Source organism: Oncorhynchus tshawytscha, linkage group LG14, assembly GCF_018296145.1.
Source record: "Oncorhynchus tshawytscha isolate Ot180627B linkage group LG14, Otsh_v2.0, whole genome shotgun sequence".
Lineage (NCBI taxonomy): Eukaryota > Metazoa > Chordata > Actinopteri > Salmoniformes > Salmonidae > Oncorhynchus > Oncorhynchus tshawytscha.
The window spans coordinates 39,806,736-39,827,048 of NC_056442.1; the positions used below are offsets into that span (position 1 = coordinate 39,806,736).

The 20,313-nt window shown below is 44.7% G+C and overlaps 1 protein-coding gene across 2 annotated transcripts in view; it reads right to left on the bottom strand.

The window, feature by feature from the left end:
• Positions 1-211: 211 nt before the first annotated feature.
• The window catches only part of LOC112267200 (serine/threonine-protein kinase ULK2), a 59,747-nt gene continuing 39,645 nt past the window's right edge, over positions 212-20,313 (bottom strand). Inside the window, exons 15-26 of one of the 2 annotated variants that reach the window (XM_024445408.2) lie at positions 14,830-14,976; positions 10,703-10,851; positions 10,482-10,565; positions 8,658-8,929; positions 8,347-8,528; positions 5,619-5,728; positions 5,123-5,266; positions 4,458-4,672; positions 4,186-4,364; positions 3,825-3,943; positions 3,318-3,611; positions 212-2,855 (exon numbers count right to left, since the gene is read on the bottom strand). In XM_024445408.2, coding sequence (XP_024301176.1) covers positions 2,791-2,855; positions 3,318-3,611; positions 3,825-3,943; positions 4,186-4,364; positions 4,458-4,672; positions 5,123-5,266; positions 5,619-5,728; positions 8,347-8,528; positions 8,658-8,929; positions 10,482-10,565; positions 10,703-10,851; positions 14,830-14,976 — 1,960 coding nt within the window. In that variant the 3' untranslated portion in view covers positions 212-2,790. The remainder of the gene's footprint in view (positions 2,856-3,317; positions 3,612-3,824; positions 3,944-4,185; positions 4,365-4,457; positions 4,673-5,122; positions 5,267-5,618; positions 5,729-8,346; positions 8,529-8,657; positions 8,930-10,481; positions 10,566-10,702; positions 10,852-14,829; positions 14,977-20,313) is intronic. The other variant, XM_024445409.2, reaches the window with a different exon arrangement.

Sequence of the window (20,313 nt, forward strand, 5' to 3'; positions counted from 1 at the left end):
ATGTAACCGCCACCAGAACTGGGGACTGATGGTCCATGAAATTGACATGATGGTTTGAAACATTCTTCGAAGCTGTATATTGATGTTGTGCAAAAAAATAAGGATTTTGGCTCAATCTATTGAATGTTCAAGTCAAAATGACTTCTCATTGGCTCAAATGGACCTACAAATGTTATATTAGTATTTTCCATGAAGTGAGACAGACCATGCATGAGGTTCCAACTTTTCTTTTTAATTAACAAAGGCTGCATTTGTAGAGTTCCATAAAGAAAGATGCCCACATATCAAGTAAAACATTACAATTTTTCATTGAAAAATAGGTGTGTGGAAATTCAGTTGCATTTTCATGGTCGGTTTGGGGGGGTATATATTCAGCTTCAGGTGCAAATGACAGGGAGGGTAAATACATTCAGTCTACGGGATATAACATGTGCTTAGTACCAATGGTTTGTCTCTAAAACAGTCCATCGTTAGTACTCCATTCTTCATAAACTACTGCTAGAGAGGGAGTGTGGCCTAAAACCACAGCGCTATAAATAGATGCATGTATTAGGTCAATTCAGACAGACTATAGTTTTTAATTTATTTCTCCCTCAACTCAGTGTGCAGAAAAGGCTTTTTGTGGTGCGGAGTGCTCACCAGCAGGGAAGAGAGGGCACAAGAACAACAAAACCAAAATAAATCACAAAAACTTGGATATATCTATAAAAAAAGAACAGTACATCGTTAAAAAAAACTAGTGGCCACCAGTTGCAAGTTTATGCATTACACACTATTCACACATGTACAATAGAAAATCAAAGGAGTCTGCCCACTTTTCAAACAGGCTTATGAGGCAGCTCTTCTTCTGTAATGGACTTTCTAGGATCACTGGCCTTTTGCATACCTGACGTGTGCAGACTCACTAACACTATTGTATTGCGAACACAGCAGATGCTTGGGGAGAGAGCAGACTTGAATGGTTGCTAGGCACGGCCTTTCTTTACTTCCAATACACCGTAGATTTGATCTCTCCACACAGAATTCCCATATCCAGTATAGTATATGAACAGTCCTAGTATAAAGAGGAAGTTGTGTGAAGATGTTCTGAGCAGCTGCCGTGTGGTTGGCACCCTCCTCTGTGCCAGGGACCTCCAATGGAGGTAGGTTGACTGAACCCGTGGCAGGCCTGGGTAAAAGGGCATATCAAATCTCTACGTACATAAAAATGTTTGTGCTCTTTGAGAGGCTGGGCATCCAATGGCGTTGTCTTGCTCACTGACCCCCTCACTCTCTCACTGTGCTCTCACACACACTTAAGAAAACAAAATAACAAAATCACATGCACATTTTTTACACTTCTGCAAACATCAATTTACAAGGAAATTAGCTACAGTTATTCATGTATGAACATAAAAAAGCTTGTTTCTGTATTATTTAGCGAAAATTAAACGTAAAGTAACTACTCAAGTAATTTGACTGTTTTGTCTTGATTCACCCTGGAGAGGGGGGTGCCCCCTTGGTTAACTAATCAGGAACCCCTCCTCCCCAAATGCCTATGCTGGTCACTGCTAAAAGTTCCAGAGGCAAAGAAAACATCAATTTTAGTCTGATCCTGTCACCCACAGGCTTCTTCTTACCATAGTATTCTAAAAGCCCACCAGTGGTGTGGAGATGTGTAGAGACTGGATGTTTCATACGACCCCTCACCCCATTTCCACGGCAACACTTATTCAGAGAGCATGCGAGCATGTTGCCCAGCAATGAGGGAGAGCTGTGGCAGGGCGAGTGGTGTTGCAGGCTGAGAAGGGTGAGACCCCCCCCCCATCCCTTTAACCCACTTGAGCTACAGCTCGCAGCCTTCACACTTCTCTTACCTAAAGTGTCCCCCCACTTTTCACAATAAAGTGCTTCAGCTAACAAATGAACAAAAAGTTCTAATTACAAATCTACAGATTCCTTTGCTCTTCAGGATTCTTTCCATGTGTGTAACAACGGTGCGTGTGTGTATTCTTGTATTGTAAAGTGTGTGTTTGGGCGTTTGAGTGTGTGTGTATTTGTTACAGTGTTGGCCAGACTGCCTGCCTTTAAGTTGACTAATCTCATATACTCCTTCCATCCACTTCAATACTAAAGACGATGTCAGACGGCATGACATCATCCTTCTTCTATCCCAAACCAATAAATAATCACAACAGCATTAATAACACAGAGTAAAAACTTTACATTATTATAATAACAACTGTGATTTGCATTAAAAAGTTGTCTTTTTCATCGGTGTATAAGTCTCTGTTGTCATTGTCCTCATGTCAATCTCTTTCTTCTGGTACAAAATAATTTTAAAATCCTGCAAGTCAGAAACAAAAAGCTGGGTAGTTTGTTTGATCTGGTGGTGTGTGTCCTCATCCCACTCTCTTCAAGGAGTCGGTTGACAGACAGCATGCGAGAAGATGCCTGTGTCTTGTTCATGTCCTGTGAATGTCTCAGTTACAGGATCATTGGATCATCTTTGGTAGTGAATGTGTGCATCATCTCTCGTGCACTTCAGCGGTCAGTCTGCGATGCCCAAGAAGGTTTAATACCATCTGTCGTGTTGCTGTTTGCTTAAACTCAGAAAAAGATAAAGAATCTGAAAGGTGCTTGGACTGCTACGTGAGTGAACATTGGGGTTCTGTGCTTGTTCTCAAGGTTCTACGGTTAGGGTAGAGAGTGGTCCGTCTGGGCAGAGGAGGAGGGCAGGGAGGTCACAGCTGCCCCTGATGTGTGTGTGTGTGTGTGTGTGTATGTGTGTGTGTGTGTGTGTGTGGTCTGCTACTCGTAAAGTGTGACGGTGCAGTAGCAGAGGGCAGAGATTCTCCGGTCCACACTGGCCTTGTCTGTTGAGGAGACACAAACACAGTCAGATCACAGTCACTGGAGCGGCTGTTCAATGTCACAATGCCTTGGCTGCCATGCCACACACTCTGTCAAAGCACCATAGTGCACTCTAAACCTAATCTGATTGAAGCCTCATCTGAATGCAGCTCAGAGATAGACTAAGTGGTTGAAGCAAGCCTGTTAGTGCCGGTTACCATTATGATAAGAGGTCAAAGGGATTGTTCTCAACAGACTCTAGTTAACACACTTGACTATCCATATTAATATCCATGTCCACTACATCAGAGTCTCTGATACACTACAATGTGATAAGCTAGTCTGGTCTCTGACAGAGCCTATTGGGGGAGTCTAGCCTGGTTGTCAGATGGATTTGTGCCTTTGGCCATACATGACATATCAATGGTGTGGCAGAAACAGACTGGTATCCAATCTATAGTTGAGGTCGGTGGGTGGATACTTACACTTGGCCACATTTTCAATGTCTGCAGGGTCCTGGAGGATCTTGGAGAGGCCATCTAGCAGCATGGCAGCCTTGTTGTAGCGGTAGGCTATGTCCTCCGTCTGCTGAAACATCTCATCCAGAGCTGCAGACTGCACCGTTTCCACAGCGTGGTTATAGATGAGTTTCTCTGCGGTTACGCTGTTGATCTCATCTACAAAGCGCTGCTTGTCGGAGAAGAAGTGGTTCAGCTTGTCTGTGAGCCGCCGACACAGGGAGATGCAGCTCTTGTAACGCTCGTTCAGACTCTTCACCACTGAGGAAGGGGAGGGAGGGGGAGAGAAAGCTAGTTATGCTCAAAATAAACTAAAATAATGATATGATAATGATAAATAATGATATAGTATTATACATGCATCTGGATACTATTGATATTTTAAGTTAGTATGCCGTTTTTTAAAATGTTTTTTTCTTCCATAAATACTATAGTGTGATGGCACTGTTACTGGTTTGGGGACTTCTGTCTTACCCTGCTTGACTGCGCTGGAGGGGTTGAGCTTGGCTGATTTAATCTGGGCCTTGGCCAGGTGGAGGGAGGAGGCTAGGAGCTGGGCAGCCTTCATGTACAGCACCAGCTGCTCCACCTGCCTGTAGAGGGCAGTACAGCACATATTACTAACCTATACATCTTATTTCTTTCCATGGCTTTCCTTTCTTTCTAAAAAATAATAATAACATCCTTTCCTTTCACAACATTTTTAAAAATTGTGATGAAACAACATTATTTTTTGTGCATCACTATGACGAAATGCAACCAGTTTGGGTCCGAACTAAAACCAAAATACATTCAGTTAAAATGACCCTCCCCGCATATTTGGTCTCTGCCTTACCCCCACTCCTTGCTGAGCTGGCTGATCTGGTCCACTACAACACTCTCCTGAGGGGGGTAGAGGGAGGCAGCCGATATACCCAGGTCTGCTCCTCCTGCTCGCACCGCTGCGATATCCAGGACACAGTCAGTGAAGGACAGCATCATCCGTAGGTGCATCAGAGTGTCTGTGTGCTCTCGCTGTAGTCACAAACACATGATACAGGTCAGATATTACAGAAAGACGTGTGCAAATAGAAATTACACACACACACAGAGAAGGTCCCCTCTCACCTCCATGAGTGTCTCCTCAGGCAGCTCTGGGGCCTCGAAGGTGATGAATCCATCCAGGCTGGGGGGAGAGGTACCGTAGGGGACATAGCGTAGGCTGCTGGGACCTGCCTCTGCCCCCCCTTGGGGAGGGGTCCCAATTGCCATGCCTGGAGGAGATCCCACATACACTCGCCCACTGGTGGAGCACAGGGAGCCTGCCGAACTGTTGGAGCCCACTGAGAGCGAGAGAAGGCGAGAGGGATATAACTTTATTGTTCATGTGAGTCATTATGTAGATCACTTTGGCATAATTTGATTGCTCTTTTCATTGGTTGAATTTGAATTCTAGAGAATTTCAGATTTTAAAATACAATTTTTTTTTCCTTCCCCAGAACAATGTTCAGTTCACTGAGACAGACGATTATTGATAGTACCCACTAAGATGGACAGCACAAGGAGAGGGAGAGAGATTGCCCACTAATTGCAGTTATGTACCTCAGGGGACTGGCATTGGAACCACTACCCCTGAGTTAGCGCTTCACTCCAGGTAGGCAACAGTGAGTGGTCATAGTAATAGCGTTAGAAGGTTAGCTAGGAGGGTGTAGCTTTGGGAAGTGGGGTTTAGCAAATGGTTAGCCTAGCAGGTTAGCCTAGTAGTTAGCCGCTGACGCAGTGAGCGGTCTCACCTGAGGTGGTGCGCGGCCGGGTGCCCAGGTGGCTGCAGGTAGGGGGGGTGCTGCTGTTGGGGGGCGAGCCCACGGTGAAGAGAACGGTCCGGGGACTCGCCGCCCCGCCCTGAAGCTGAGCCAGCCCAAACGGTCCTGCCGGGGCTAGGGAGGGAGGGGGGGTCATTCACACTAAGCCAATCAAGCTCTCACAGGAAGTGCCTGTCAGAGCAGCCAATCCAAGCAGTTCATGCAGGGCGAGAAGCCATGAAGCAGAAAGACTGGTGAGTCTTTGTATTTGTGTTGTTCTTGGGGACAATGACAAGTGTCATCTACGAAACCATTGTTGTACAGGTCAGTTTACTAGCTAGGTTATTTCTTACTAAACTCTCTAATTTCACAACCCATTTTCTGTCTCCAGCTGTTTTCTAATTAACGGTACAAACATCTGTTCCATTAATTATACCGGTGAGGACAAACTAGGACAGTGTGTGTGTGTCAGTGTGTGTTTATTTACCTGTATCCATGGGCCGCTCTGTGTTGAGGCTGTCCGTGCTTCCCTGGTAGGGCTGTCCCCCTAGAGTGATTCTGATTGGCTGTTCAGACAGACGGCCAGTACTGACAGACCTGGGGAGAGAAATACATGCAGAACACATTGAGATGAGCAAGAGATACACTATATATACAAAAGTGTGTGGACACCGCTTCAAATTAGTGTATTTGGCTATTTCGGCCACACCCGTTGCTGAAAGGTCTATAAAATCGAGCACACAGCCATGCAATCTCCATAGCCAAACATTGGTCGTAGAATGGCCTTACTGAAGAGCTCAGTGACTTTCTCACTGTCATAGGATGCCACCTTTCCAACAAGTCAGTTTGTCAAATTTCTGCCCTGCTAGAGCTCCCCGTTCAACTGTAAGTGATGTTATTGTGAAGTGGAAATGTCTGGGCGCAACAAGGCTCAGCTGCGAAGTGGTAGGCCACACAAGCTCACAGAATGGCACCGCCGAGTGCTGAAGCTCGTAAAAATGGTCTATCCTCGGTTGCAACACTCACTACAGAGTTCCAAACTGCCTCTGGAAGCAACGTCAGCATAATAACTGTTTGTTGGGAGCTTCATGAAATGGGTTTCCATGGCCAAGCAGCTGCACACAAGCCTAAGATCACCATGCACAATGCCAACAGTTGGCTGTAGTGGTGTAAAGCTCGCTGTCATTGGCCTCTGGATCAGTGGAAACGCGTTCTCTGGAGTGATGAATCACGCTTCACCAACTGGCAGTCGGATGGACTAATAATGATCTGGGGCTGTTTTTCATGGTTCGGCCTAGGCCCCTTAGTTCCAGTGAAGGGAAATCTTAACGCTACAGCATACAATGACATTCTAGACAATTCTGTGCTTCCAACTTTGTGGCAACAGCTTGGGGAAGGCCCTTTCCTGTTTCAGCATGACAATGGCCTCGTGCACAAAGCGAGGTCCATACAGAAATGGTTTGTCAAGATCGGTGTGGAAGAACTTGACTGGCCTGCACAGAGCCCTGACCTCAACCCCATCGAACACCTTTGGGATGAATTGGAATGCCGACTGCGAGCCAGGCCTAATCGCCCAATCTCAGTGCCGACCTCACTAATGCTTGTGGCTGAATGGAAGCAAGTCCCCACAGCAATATTCCAACTAGAGGTTGACCGATTAATCGGTCGATTAACCGATTTCATAACAAATCGGTAATCGGAATTTTTGGATGCCTGCGTGGCAGGCTGCCCACCTGTTACGCGAGTGCAGCAAGGAGCCAAGGTAAGCTGCTAGCTGGCGTTAAACTTATCTTATAAAAAACAATATTTCTTCACATAATCACTAGTTAACTACACATGGTTGATGATATTACTAGGTTAACTAGCTTGTCCTGCGTTGCATAAAATCAATGCGGTGCCTGTTAATTTATCATCGAATCACAGCCTACTTCGCCAAACGGGGGATGATTTAACAAAAGCGCATTCGCGAAAAAAGCACAATCATTGCACGACTGTACCTAACCATAAACATCAATGCCTTTCTTAAAATCAATACACAGAAGTAGGCAATATTAACTAGAGAAATTGTGTCACTTCGCTTGCATTCATTGCACGCAGAGTCAGGGTATATGCAACAGTTTGGGCCGCCTAGATTGTTGTGAATTAATTTGCCAGAATTGTACATAATTATGACATAACATTGAAGGTTGTGCATTGTAACAGAAGTATTTAGACTTAGGGTTGCCACCCGTTTGATAAAATGCGGAACGGTTCCGTATTTCACGTATTTCAAAGAATAAACGTTTTGTTTTCGAAATGATAGTTTCCGGATATGACCATATTAATGACCAAAGGCTCGTATTTCTGTCTTTATTATATTATAATTAAGTCTATGATTTGATAGAGCAGTCTGACGGAGCGGTGGTAGGCGGTAGCAGGCTCGTAAGCATTCATTCAAACTTTACTGCGTTTGCCAGCAGCTCTTAGCAATGCTTGATTCACACACTGTTTATGACTTCAAACCTATCAACTCCTGAGATTAGGCTGGCAATAATAAAGTGCCTATTAGAACATCCAATAGTCAAAGGTATATGAAATACAAATGGTATTGAGAAAAATAGTCGCCGCGTCATAATTCCTATAATAACTACAACCTAAAACTTCTGAACTGGGAATATTGAAGAACTGGGAATATTGAACCACCAGCTTTCATATGTTCTGAGCAAGAAACTTAAACATTAGCTTTTTTACATGGCACATATTGCACTTTTATTTCTTCTCCAACACTGTGTTTTTGCATTATTTAAACCAAATTGAGCATGTTTCATTTTTTATTTGAGACTAAATAGATTTTATGTATGTATTATTGTATTATGTATTATTTTATTTTCATTGTTCATTCAGTATTTTTGTAATTGTCATTATTACAAATATATATATATAAATATATATATATAAATAAAAATCTTCGATTTAATAAATATCGGCTTATTTTGGTCCTCCAATAATCGGTATTGCCGTTGAAAAATCATACTCGGTCAACCTCTAATTCCAACATCTAGTGTAAAGCCTTCTCAGAAGAGGGTAGGATGTTATAGCAGCAAAGGGGGGAGCAACTCCATATTAACGCCCATGATTTTGAAATGAGATGTTCAATGAGCAGGTGTCCACATACATTTGGTCATGTAGTATATATTAACCACACAGAAAGAGAAAGACCATAGTGCTCACATTACCTGCCAAAGGTGGTCCTACTGGCCTCAGGGGCAGACTGGCGCCCACTGGGATAGGGGGTGCAGTGGTGTGCACAGATGTCCCGTGCGTCCACCAGGGTCTTAGTGGTTGTGGGACTGTCTGCCAGGGCCATCAGGTTGCAGGACGCCTGCGTCTTAGGGATCTTGAATGGGGCCGAGATGGGCTGAACAGGGACATCGAGGTCAACAGTTACTGGGAATACTCACTCCAAGGTTGTGGTAAGTAGGACCGTAGCAAAACAGAATTGGGCTTATGATTAAAATATGCCAAAATGGTTATCAACTTAACCGACCTTGGTGGGAGAGCCAATGATGGTGGGCAGCGGTGACTTTGTCAGCCAATCAGAGGAGCGGGGAGAGGAGCCCAGGTGTTTGGTGGGGGAGGTGCCCAGATTGCCAGGGCGACCCAGATGAGGGGAGTGGCTGGGGGGGTAGTTGGAAGTGGAGGGCTGGATGGGGTCTGACAGCTGCTTATGGAGTTTCTGTCTGGTCTGGTAGACCTCGGTCAGGGTGGGGGCACTCTGAAGGCGAGCCCCCAGTAACTGGGACGACGGGACTGGAGAACCTAAAGGAGACACACAGTCATTCATAGTCATTTAGTCATTCAAAGTCATTTATCACTTAATGTAAAAGTTTAAAGTTTCATCAGTTACATTAGTGCTAGTATATTGTCAGTGGAGTTGGCCCATACTAATCTAGAGAAGATGTACAATTCACCACTAGATGGCTCTACAGTTTTGAAGTTTGTATTTTTCCACTGTAAACCAAGTCAAAAATAGCAGCAGTGAAGGGCCACTAGGTTAATGTTTTTATAAGCCTCTTGTTAATTCAGAGTATTGCTGCTGAGAAGTTCAAAACGACCCCTTCTAGTTTCTTCTTTAGCAGGTCATCAAGTCTGTATTTGTTTCTTATTTAACAGGTCATCAAGTCTGTATTTGTTTCTTCTTTAGCAGGTCATCAGGTCTGGTTTGTTTCTTCTTTAGCAGGTCATCAAGTCTGTATTTGTTTCTTCTTTAGCAGGTCATCAGGTCTGGTTTGTTTCTTCTTTAGCAGGTCATCAAGTCTGTATTTGTTTCTTCTTTAGCAGGTCATCAGGTCTGGTTTGTTTCTTCTTCAGCAGGTCATCCGGTCTGGGTTGTTTCTTCTTTAGCAGGTCATCAGGTCTGGTTTCATTCTTCTTTAGCAGGTCATCAGGTCTGGGTTGTTTCTTCTTTAGCAGGTCATCAGGTCTGGTTGGTTTCGTCTTTAGCAGGTCATCAGGTCTGGTTTGTTTCTTCTTTAGCAGGTCATCAGGTCTGGGTTGGTTTCTTTAGCAGGTCATCAGGTCAGGTTGGTTTCGTCTTTAGCAGGTCATCAGGTCTGGGTCTGGGTTGGCTTTCTTTAGCAGGTCATCAGGTCTGGGTTGGTTTCTTTAGCAGGTCATCAGGTCTGGTTTGTTTCTTCTTTAGCAGGTCATCAGGTCTGGTTGGTTTCGTCTTTAGCAGGTCATCAGTTCTGGTTTGTTTCTTCTTTAGCAGGTCATCAGGTCTGGTTGGTTTCGTCTTTAGCAGGTCATCAGTTCTGGTTTGTTTCTTCTTTAGCAGGTCATCAGTTCTGGTTTGTTTCTTCTTTAGCAGGTCATCAGGTCTGGGTCTGGGTTGGTTTCTTTTGCAGGTCATCAGGTCTGGGTTGTTAATCTCCAGGTTTTCCAAAGGAGACAAAGTACTAACTGTATCTGCACTGTTTTGCTCAAGGCAAGTCCTTTCTATGACACTGTGGTTGCCATGGATACTGGCCCCGTGACACACTTCTGAAATCTGCGTGGACGGGTGGTTGAAAGGCTCCAACTCCCATACACACAACCTCCCTTCCAGAGTGTTAATGGAATACCTGTTATTTCAAATAAAACCTGACTCATGGCTTTTGTCAATCATAAACATCCACCTCAGGGGAGGGGAGAGAGAGAAGAACATGTAAACACTTCTGTAGCTGCCCTTGTCTGTCGCTCTTTAAAAGTCATCCTAGGCTGGGTTTCACAAGAGCACTAAGATCACATTTTGTCCATTTAGTTTAAATGGAATGAAGATCTTTGGGAAACCCAGCCTTGTTCTATCGGTCTGTCTGTCTACTGAACTCACCTCCTGAGGAGCTGCGGCTGCGGGACTCGTGGCCCTTAGTGTGTCCACAACAACAGTGACCCAGCTGCTCTGGGATTGTGCCCACTTGAAGAGAAACACACACAGACATATTCATGCAGTGTTGTATTAGATGTCAACAGAAGGTTTCAATGTAAAATTATTTTGATGCCAGGCGTGTTGAATGATATGAGATATGAGGACAAGTTGGGGCATGTTCTTACCCAGAGGTGAGGGCGAGTATGGGCGGGAGCTGCCTATAGAGAGACGTCTGCCTGTCATCTGAGGGCTGCAGTCTGCAGAGCTGGCGGACCCAGAGCCAACCTTAGGGAAACCCATGGGACTGGTGTTGGACCGCCTCACTGTACCAGACCTGCATAGACCACAAGCACACACAATGGAGGTTTAGATATCACAAATACACAATACATACATAACAAAAACATAACATTCATTGTTAGTCCACCAGAACCAACACCTACAGTTCATGAACCCCCTTTTTAGTTACAGCGATGCTCTAGTTTCCAACCACTATCCTTCATGTTGTCATCAAATAACACTTGAATAACCTTTCTAAAACATGTGAAAACATGAACTTTGGCAATGAGCTTAGCCAGATTCTATTCCCTCAGCTCAGTGTAACAGTTGCCTTTTTTCACTTGGTCCTAATTTCAACTTCCGGAGTTATTCAGCGACCGTCAGATTGCTGCCAAGACCACCCTGTCACGCTGCAAGCACTTCATACACGGCTGTTAGCCTACACTCGCGAAAAAACAAGCATGTCGGAACATTGGTTGAGCAACTGTTGTGCTGACAGCGAGTACTCTTCCACTCTCTCTCTTTCTGCCTCACTTCCTCTCTACAGTTTTCTGGAGTTAAAAAAAAAGATATGTCTGACAGAGAAAAGAGTAGGCAGCAGGCGGACACATATGGAAGCCAGTCTTCCCCTGAGATGTCTGCAGTGTCTGTCTGCAAGCCTGCTGTACTAGCTCTCTGCATTCATCTCTTCTTGAACATAAAGAACGGTCACTAAACGCTAACTCGTTAACTAGCCAGACACGGTCAACGACAGGGTAGTCGGTCTATGACAGAGAGCTTAATCCTCCTTGGAGGACACAGAGTAAGACCCAGGGCCAAGGGAAAAGGGGGCGCAGTCGGGGGAGGCTGGCTACTCCGTACTCTGACTAAATTACTTCCGGCGCCGACAGGGATGGCCGCCTCGCTTCGCGTTCCAAGGAAACTATGCAGTATTTCTTTTTTTTACATGTTATTTTGTACATTGGTACCCCATGTAATCTTAGGTTTTATTACGTACAGTCAGGAGGAACTATTGGATATAAGAGCAACGTCAACTCACCATCATTACGACCAGGAATACGACTTTCTGAAGCGGATCCTCTGTTTTGCCCACCACCCGGGACAATGGATCGGATCCCAGCCGGCGAACCAAAACAACGACGCCGTAAAAGGGGCAGACGAAGCAGTCTTCTAGTCAGGCTCCGGAGACAGGCACATCGCGCACCGCTCCCGAGCATACTACTCGCCAATGTCCAGTCTCTTGAGAACAAGGTTGATGAAATACGAGCAAGGGCAGCATTCCAGAGAGACATAAGTAACTAACATTCTTTGCTTCACGGAAACATGGCTCACTCGAGACACGCTATCGGAGTCGGTACAGCCACCTGGTTTCTTCACCCATCGCGCCGACAGAAACAAGCATCTTTCTGGTAAGAAGAGGGGCGGGGGGGTATGCCTTATGATTAACGAGACGTGGTGTGATCATAACAATATACAGGAACTCAAGTCCTTCTGTTCACCTGACTTAGAATTCCTCACAATCAAATGTCGACCGCAATATCTACCAAGAGAATTCTCTTCGAGTATAATCACAGCCGCATATATACCCCCCCCCCATTTAACACCATAGTACCCTCCAATCTCGTCATCAAGCTCGAGAGCCTGGGTCTCGTCCCGCCCTGTGCAACTGGGTACTGGACTTCCTGACGGGCCGCCCCAAGGTGGTGAGGGTAGGTAACAACATCTCCACCCCGCTGATCCTCAACACTGGGGACACACAAGGGTGCGTTCTGAGCCCCCTCCTGTACTCCCTGTTCACCCACAACTGCGTGGCCATGCACGCCTCCAACTCAATCATCAAGTTTGCGGACGACACTACAGTGGTAGGCTTGATTACCAACAATGACGAGACGGCCTACAGGGAGGAGGTGAGGGCCCTCCGAGTGTGGTGTCAGGAAAATAAACTTTCACTCAACGTCAAAAAAACAAAGGAGATGATCGTGGACTTCAGGAAACAGCAGAGGGAGCACCCCCCTATCCACATCGACGGGAAAGTAATGGAGAGGGTAGTAAGTTTTAAGTTCCTCTGCGTACACATCACGGACAAACTGAAATGGTCCACCCACACAGACAGCGTGGTGAAGAAGGCGCAGCAGTGCCTCTTCAACCTCAGGAGGCTGAAAAAATTTGGCTTGTCACCAAAAGCACTCACAAACTTTTACAAATGCACAATCGAGAGCATCCTGTCGGGCTGTATCACCGCCTGGTACGGCAACTGCTCTCCCCACAACCGTAAGGCTCTCCAGAGGATAGTGAGGTCTGCACAACGCATCACCGGGGGCAAACTACCTGCCCTCCAGGTAGTCCTGCCCTACACCTACACCACCCGATGTCACAGGAAGGCCATAAAGATCATCAAGGACAACAACCACCCGAGCCAATGCCAGTTCACCCAGCTATCATCCAGAAGGCGAGGTCAGTACAGGTGCATCAAAGCAGGGACCGAGAGACTGAAAAACAGCTTCTATCTCAAGGCCATCAGACTGTTAAACAGCCACCACTAACATTGAGTGGCTGCTGCCAACATACTGACTCAACTCCAGCCACTTTAATAATGTAGAAATGTATGTAAAAAAAAAAAATATCACTAGCCACTTTACACAATGCCACTTAATATAATGTTTACATACCCTACATTACTCATCTCATATGTATATACTGTACTCGATACCATCTACTGCATCTCGCCTATGCCGTTCTGTACTATCACTCATTCATATATTTTTATGTACATATTCTTCATCCCTTTACACTTGTGTGTATATAGTAGTTGTGAAATTGTTAGGTTAGATTACTCGTTGGTTATTACTGCATTGTCGGAACTCGAAGCACAAGCATTTCACTACACTCGCATTAACGTCTGCTAACCATGTGTATGTGACAAATAAATTTGATTTGATTTACCCACTGCCCAGGCTTTGGGGCCCTGTGGTGAGGGTAGGTAGGGGGTAAGGGAGCAGAGGGTTCACTGTGGAGCTAGGCTACTCCAGTACCGCATTCCCAATGTGGATTTACCCCAGTGTTTTACCCAAAAGACTCAGACTTTTCTGTTTCCTTCTATGCGGGCCAGCACCCATGCCTAATTGGGCTGAGGTGGACTTGCTCTAACTTGTAGCCAAGGCAAGGCCCTGGGTACTTTTCAGCTTGAATTTATATAATAATGGCCAACTTTGAACGTTAACACCTTCTCGCAAAGCAACAGATTTGATGATGCAGATGTTGTTGATTCTGCTTGCCACAAGTCTTTCGTGTCACAGTCCTGACGGAAACACAATAATAGTAGAGCCTACATTAACATAAAACCCTGGCTGCTTGGAAAAGCACCACAGAAACACTATACTAATCCCTGTGGCAATGTTCTTATCTCATCTGACAACAGTCAATAGAAGCACAACAATAAAACTAATTTGCCTCTAAAGGAGATTCAAAACCTCCTCCTATTCCCTCCCTTTCTGTCTTGATCCCCCCCCCCCATCACACCACAATATAACAAGTAATATCCACTGACTAAACTGATGAAACTTTGTGAAACTTTACCTGATGCAATAACTGACAGTTATAGGTGAATTTTCCTTCCCACCCAAAGGTTAGTCATTAAAAATCCAACAACATGAAAGACTAGTCTCTGATCAGCCAGGTGTGAGAACTGTATGCACCCACAAGACAAAAAATGTCTTAATCATGACAGTTGTACTTCGAGAACCACCCAGGACAGGGGCACCTCAAAACGCTATACAGCTGCACCATTGAGAGCATCTTGACTGGCTGCATCACCACTTGGTATGGCAAATACTAGGTATTCAACTGCAAGGCTCTACAGAGTATAGTGCGTATGGACCAGTACATCACTGAGGCCCAGCTCCTTGCCATCCAGGACCTCTATACCAGGCAGTGTCAGAGGAAGGCCCTAAAGCCACCCAAGCCATTGACTCTTCTCTCTGCTACCGTACGGCAAACAGTACCGATGCCCTTTTCCCCAGACAGTGTCTCTTACCTGGGGGAGCTGTAAAGCGTGGTGGTGGGGCTGTTGGAGAGGTTCTGCTTGATGCGCTGGTAGTTCCGCACCTGGGTGGGCACAGGGATGGGGGTGGTCTCTGCCCGGGGGGACACCATGGGGGTCTGTCCGGTGGTCTGCGGCTGCCTGGAAGGGTGAAGTGGGAAGAGCAGGCCCGTTAGCCAGTTGTCTGCTAGTTCTGCCAAAACTGCACCATCTGTTCAGGAATGTCAACACCCACAGAACTCTGTTAAAAAAATACTTCAGTCCTACCGAGACAACATTTGTATAAATAGAACGTGGAGAGCACAACAGTTGGACTAAATTAAACTCTAGGCTGACTCAAAGTTTCTAACTAGGCTATGTCTCTGAGTTCTTTGTTTACTTCTACACATATGGCATTTTCAACTGAGGCTGGGTGAGGAACTAAACTTCAGTCCTGCTGTAAGGGGGCTGGCCCAACTCAGAGGGGGCAGGGCTGTTGTGTAAACCCACGTGTATCTGCCCAATCAGTCGGGAGCAGTCTGTGCCAAGAGGAGGAGATATGGGTGGGCCTGAAGAAACTGTGGTTTGTGGGCTCAGCCAATAGTATGTGCTGAGCCCTCCTCCTTTCTATCAGACACAGAGGGACAGGAGGGAAAAAAGCCAGGCTAATTTGCATTCCTTTGTTATTCGATTGGTACAAAATGTTCCCTGAGCAAAAGTCATACACGGGTCACCCATAGGGGGTTCACTTGGGTTTAGAATGAAAAAGGGAAAGAGAGGAAGGGGGGAGGAATATAAATGTTATAGAACAGGACAGATTCAGCCTAGCAGCATTATGTAATAAGATGATTAGCAGGGGAGGGTGTAGACCAGAGACATGGGAATAGACTGAGGGATACACGTGAGGCACGCGACCACCCGCCTATTCTGTACAGCAGCGACATACAGACAAAGACACAGAGGGGTTCCTTTGTTTGCTTTCCACTCCGAGAAGCAAATAAACACATTTTACAACAAGACACACATTGACATAGCTTTCGATTAGACACAATCGCCCTTCAAGTTCCAATGATGAGTCAGCATATAGGGAGGAGGTCAGAGACCTGGCAGTGGTGCCAGGACAACAACCTCTCCCTCACCAACAAACTTTCATGGTCCAAACTAGAGGTCGACCGATTATGATTTTTCAACGCCGATACCGATTATTGGAGGACAAAAAAAGGCGATATCGATTAATCTGACAATTGATTTGTATTTTTTTGTAATAATGACAATTACAACAATACTGAATGAACACTTATTTTAACTTACTATAATAAATCAATAAAAATCAATTTAGCCTCAAATAAATAATGAAACATGTTCAATTTGGTTTAAATAATGCAAAAACAATGTGTTGGAGAAGAAAGTAAAAGTACAATATGTGCCATGTAAAAAAGCTAACGTTTAAGTTCCTTGCTCAGAACATGAGAATATATGAAAGCTGGTGGTTCCTTTTAACATGAGACTTCAATATTCCAAGGTAAGAGGTTTTAGGTTGTAGTTAATATAGTATTTATAGGACTATTTCTCTCTATACCATTTGTATTTCATATACCTTTGACTATTGGATGTTCTTATAGGTACTTTAGTATTGCCAGTGTAACAGTATAGCTTCCGTCCCTCTCCTCACTCCTACCTGGGCTCGAACCAGGAACACATCGACAACAGCCACCCTCGAAGCAGCGTTACCCATGCAGAGCAAGGGGAACAACTACTCCAAGTCTTAGAGCGAGTGACGTTTGAAACGCTATTAGCGCGCACCCTGCTAACTAGCTAGCCATTTCACATCGTTACACCAGCCTAATCTCGGGAGTTGATGGGCTTGAAGTCAAACAGCAGAGCTGCTGGCAAAACACACGAAAGTGCTGTTTGAATGAATGCTTATGAGCCTGCTGGTGCCTACCATCGCTCAGTCAGACTGCTCTATCAAATCATAGACTTAATTATAACACACAGAATTACGAGCCTTTGGTCATTAAAATGGTCGAATCCGGAAACTATCATTTCGAAAACAAAACGTTTATTCTTTCAGTGAAATACGGAACCGTTCTGTATTATATCTAACGGATAGCATCCCTAAGTCTAAATATTGCTGTAACATTGTACAACCTTCAATGTTATGTCATAATTATCTACAATTCTGGTAAATTAACTACGGCCTTTGTTAGCAATAAATGGACTTCACACAGTTCGCAATGAGCCAGGCGGCCTAAACTGCTGCATATACCCTGACTGCTTGCACGGAACGCAAGAGAAATGACACATTTTCCCTAGTTATAAGAAATTCATGTTAGCAGGCAATATTAACTAAATATGCAGGTTAAAAAATATATACTTGTGTATTGATTTTAAAGAAAGGCATTGATGTTTATGGTTAGGTACATTGGTGCAACGACAGTGTTTTTTTTTTTTCGCAAATGCGCTTGTTAAATCATCACCCGTTTGTCGAAGTAGGCTGTGAGTCATTTTGGCACCGGTAGGAACACATTGAAAAGGAAACTTTTAGGGGAAACACTGCCGTTTCAGCTGCAACATTGACTCTCTGTATGAAACAAAGCAATCTACGTTATTAATATGCAGTATGTTAGGTGTGCCTCATAAATTATTCTCCTGACACGGAAAACAAATCATGGCAGCCCATAACTTTACAACAATCAACGTGGGCACCCCCATAAGAGTTAAATATATGCATATTACCCTATTTTATTGTAAAAAAATATATAATAATACCATTTTTTTTTTTTTAATTGGCAAATCGGAGTCCAAAAAAACTGATTACCGATTTTTATAAAAACTTGAAATCAGCCCTAATTAATCGGCCATTCCGATTAATCGGTCGACTACTAGTCTAAACACACCAAGACAGTCGTGAAGAGGGCACATCAACGCCTATTCAGGAGACTGAAAAGATTTGACATTGTCCCCAGATCCTCAAAAAGTTCCACAGCTGCACCATTGAGAGCATCCTGACCAGTTGCATCACTGCCTGGTATGGCAATTGTTCTGCATCCGAGCGCAAGGCACTACAGAGGGTAGTGCGTATGGCCCAGTACATCACTGGGGCCAAGGTTCCTGCCATCCAGGACCTCTATACCAGGCGGTGTCAGAGAAAGGCCCAAAAAATCTTCAAAGACTCCAGTCACCCAAGTCATAGACTGTTCTCTCTGCTACCGCACGGCAAATGGTACCAGAGCGCCAAGTCTAGGTCCAAAAGCTTCTTAACAGCTTCTACCCCTAAGCCATAAGACTCCTGAACAATTAATCAAATGGCTACCCTGACTATTTACATTCACCTGCCCTTTTATTTTTTTACACTGCTTCTACTCGGTTATTATCTATGCATAGTCACTCTATCCTCTACCGCCGCATATTGACTGTGTGCCGGTACCCCCTGTACATAACCTCGTTATTACTTATCTATTGTGTTACTTTTTATTACTTTAGTTTATTCAGTAAATATTTTTTCCTAGAACTGCATTGTTGGTTAAGGGCTTGTAAGTACGCATTTCACTGTAAGGTTGTATTCAGTTGTAAGGTTGTTCCAGTTTCAACTGACCTGAGCCCTAGGACCATGCCCCAGGACTACCTGACATGATGACTCCATGCTGTCCCCAGTCCACCTGGCCATGCTGCTGCTCCAGTTTCAACTTCCACCTGACTGTGCTGCTGCTCCAGTTTCAACTGTTCTGCCTTATTATTATTCGACCATGCTGGTCATTTATGAACATTTGAACATCTTGGCCATGTTCTGTTATAATCTCCACCCGGCACAGCCAGAAGAGGACTGGCCACCCCACATAGCCTGGTTCCTCTCTAGGTTTCTTCCTAGGTTTTGGCCTTTCTAGGGAGTTTTTCCTAGCCACCGTGCTTCTACACCTGCATTGCTTGCTGTTTGGGGTTTTAGGCTGGGTTTCTGTACAGCACTTTGAGATATCAGCTGATGTACGAAGGGCTATATAAATAAATTTGATTTGATTTGATTTGATTCAGTGCATGTGACAAATAAAATTAGATTTCAACCAAAACTAAAAGGGCCATAAAAAGGTTAATGAAAGTGGCATTTACAAAGGGTAAACAAACCAACTATTGGTTTATTCTCTAACCTCAGTACACTGTATTACCCCATGCAGTCATTCAGTTTAACACATTCATTTATCCCCAGAGCAGGTCGTTAAAATCTGTTGTGTTCTAACAGAAGCTAATTGGGACATTGGCGCTACAAAGGGAGCTCTCCCTAACAAAAGGCAGTTTGTAGGTCAGTGTTGCTTTACTGTTGACCCGTTTGTTTTAACTGCATCTACCCAGAGGGGAATGGAAACACAGCACTGTCTTTTCCCTCTCCTCCTCTGTGTGCACGCTCTCTCTCTAAATACTCTCCCCTTTTTCTATTTGCTTTGTGTCTGCTCGTTGCCCTCTCCTCATTCATCTTGGGCAGCTGTTCTCTCTTTCTATTTACCTCCCTCCCTTCTTTCTTTTCTCCATATTCATCCTTAGTAGTGGCTCAGTCTCTCTGCACTCCCATCTCCCTCCCTCCCCCTCTCATTCCCTGGCTCAGGAATCGATTAAGGACAGACAGAGCACAGGGGGAAAACAATTGACAGTGGGAGGTGATCTGACTGAGGTGTGGGATCCTCCAGGAATAGAGAATGTGGCACTCTGGCACTCAGACTAGCTCCTCACCTCACCTACAATAGAGAGTGGTCACAGAGGGGCAGGCTGTGTATGAACCACCTTGCAGCACAACCAGGGAACCAAGGGAAAGAGAACAAAGAGGGGAGGAATGGGGGAAAGGGACAGGCCGAGAGAGAGTTAAAGATGCAGCCCGGGATCTTAAGTACTTAAAAAGTATTCACATATTTTGCGAATTGCAATTCGTAGCATCACTTTAAGAGACAGGGTAAAGAGGGGGAGAGAAAAAACATCACCCCAAAGATGAATATGGAGAGATGGTGAGAAAGGAGGAAAGAAGCTATTTGTTTGAGGAGAGCACGAGGGGAAACAAACTAAGGAATAGATGAGGGTGACTACAAAACTGTGAGAGGGAATGGAAACTGTGATAGAAAATAGTATTACTGGAGGCTGTTTAAAAAAGAGAAACCGAGTGATAGAAAACAGTATTACTGGAGGCTGGTTACAAAGAGAGAAACCGAGTGATAGAAAACAGTATTACTGGAGGCTGGTTACAAAGAGAGAAACCGAGTGATAGAAAACAGTATTACTGGAGGCTGGTTACAAAGAGAGAAACCGAGTGATAGAAAACAGTATTACTGGAGGCTGGTTACAAAGAGAGAAACCGAGTGATAGAAAACAGTATTACTGGAGGCTGGTTACAAAGAGAGAAACCGAGTGATAGAAAACAGTATTACTGGAGGCTGGTTACAAAGAGAGAAACCGAGTGATAGAAAACAGTATTACTGGAGGCCGTTTACAAAGAGAGAAACCGAGTGATAGAAAACA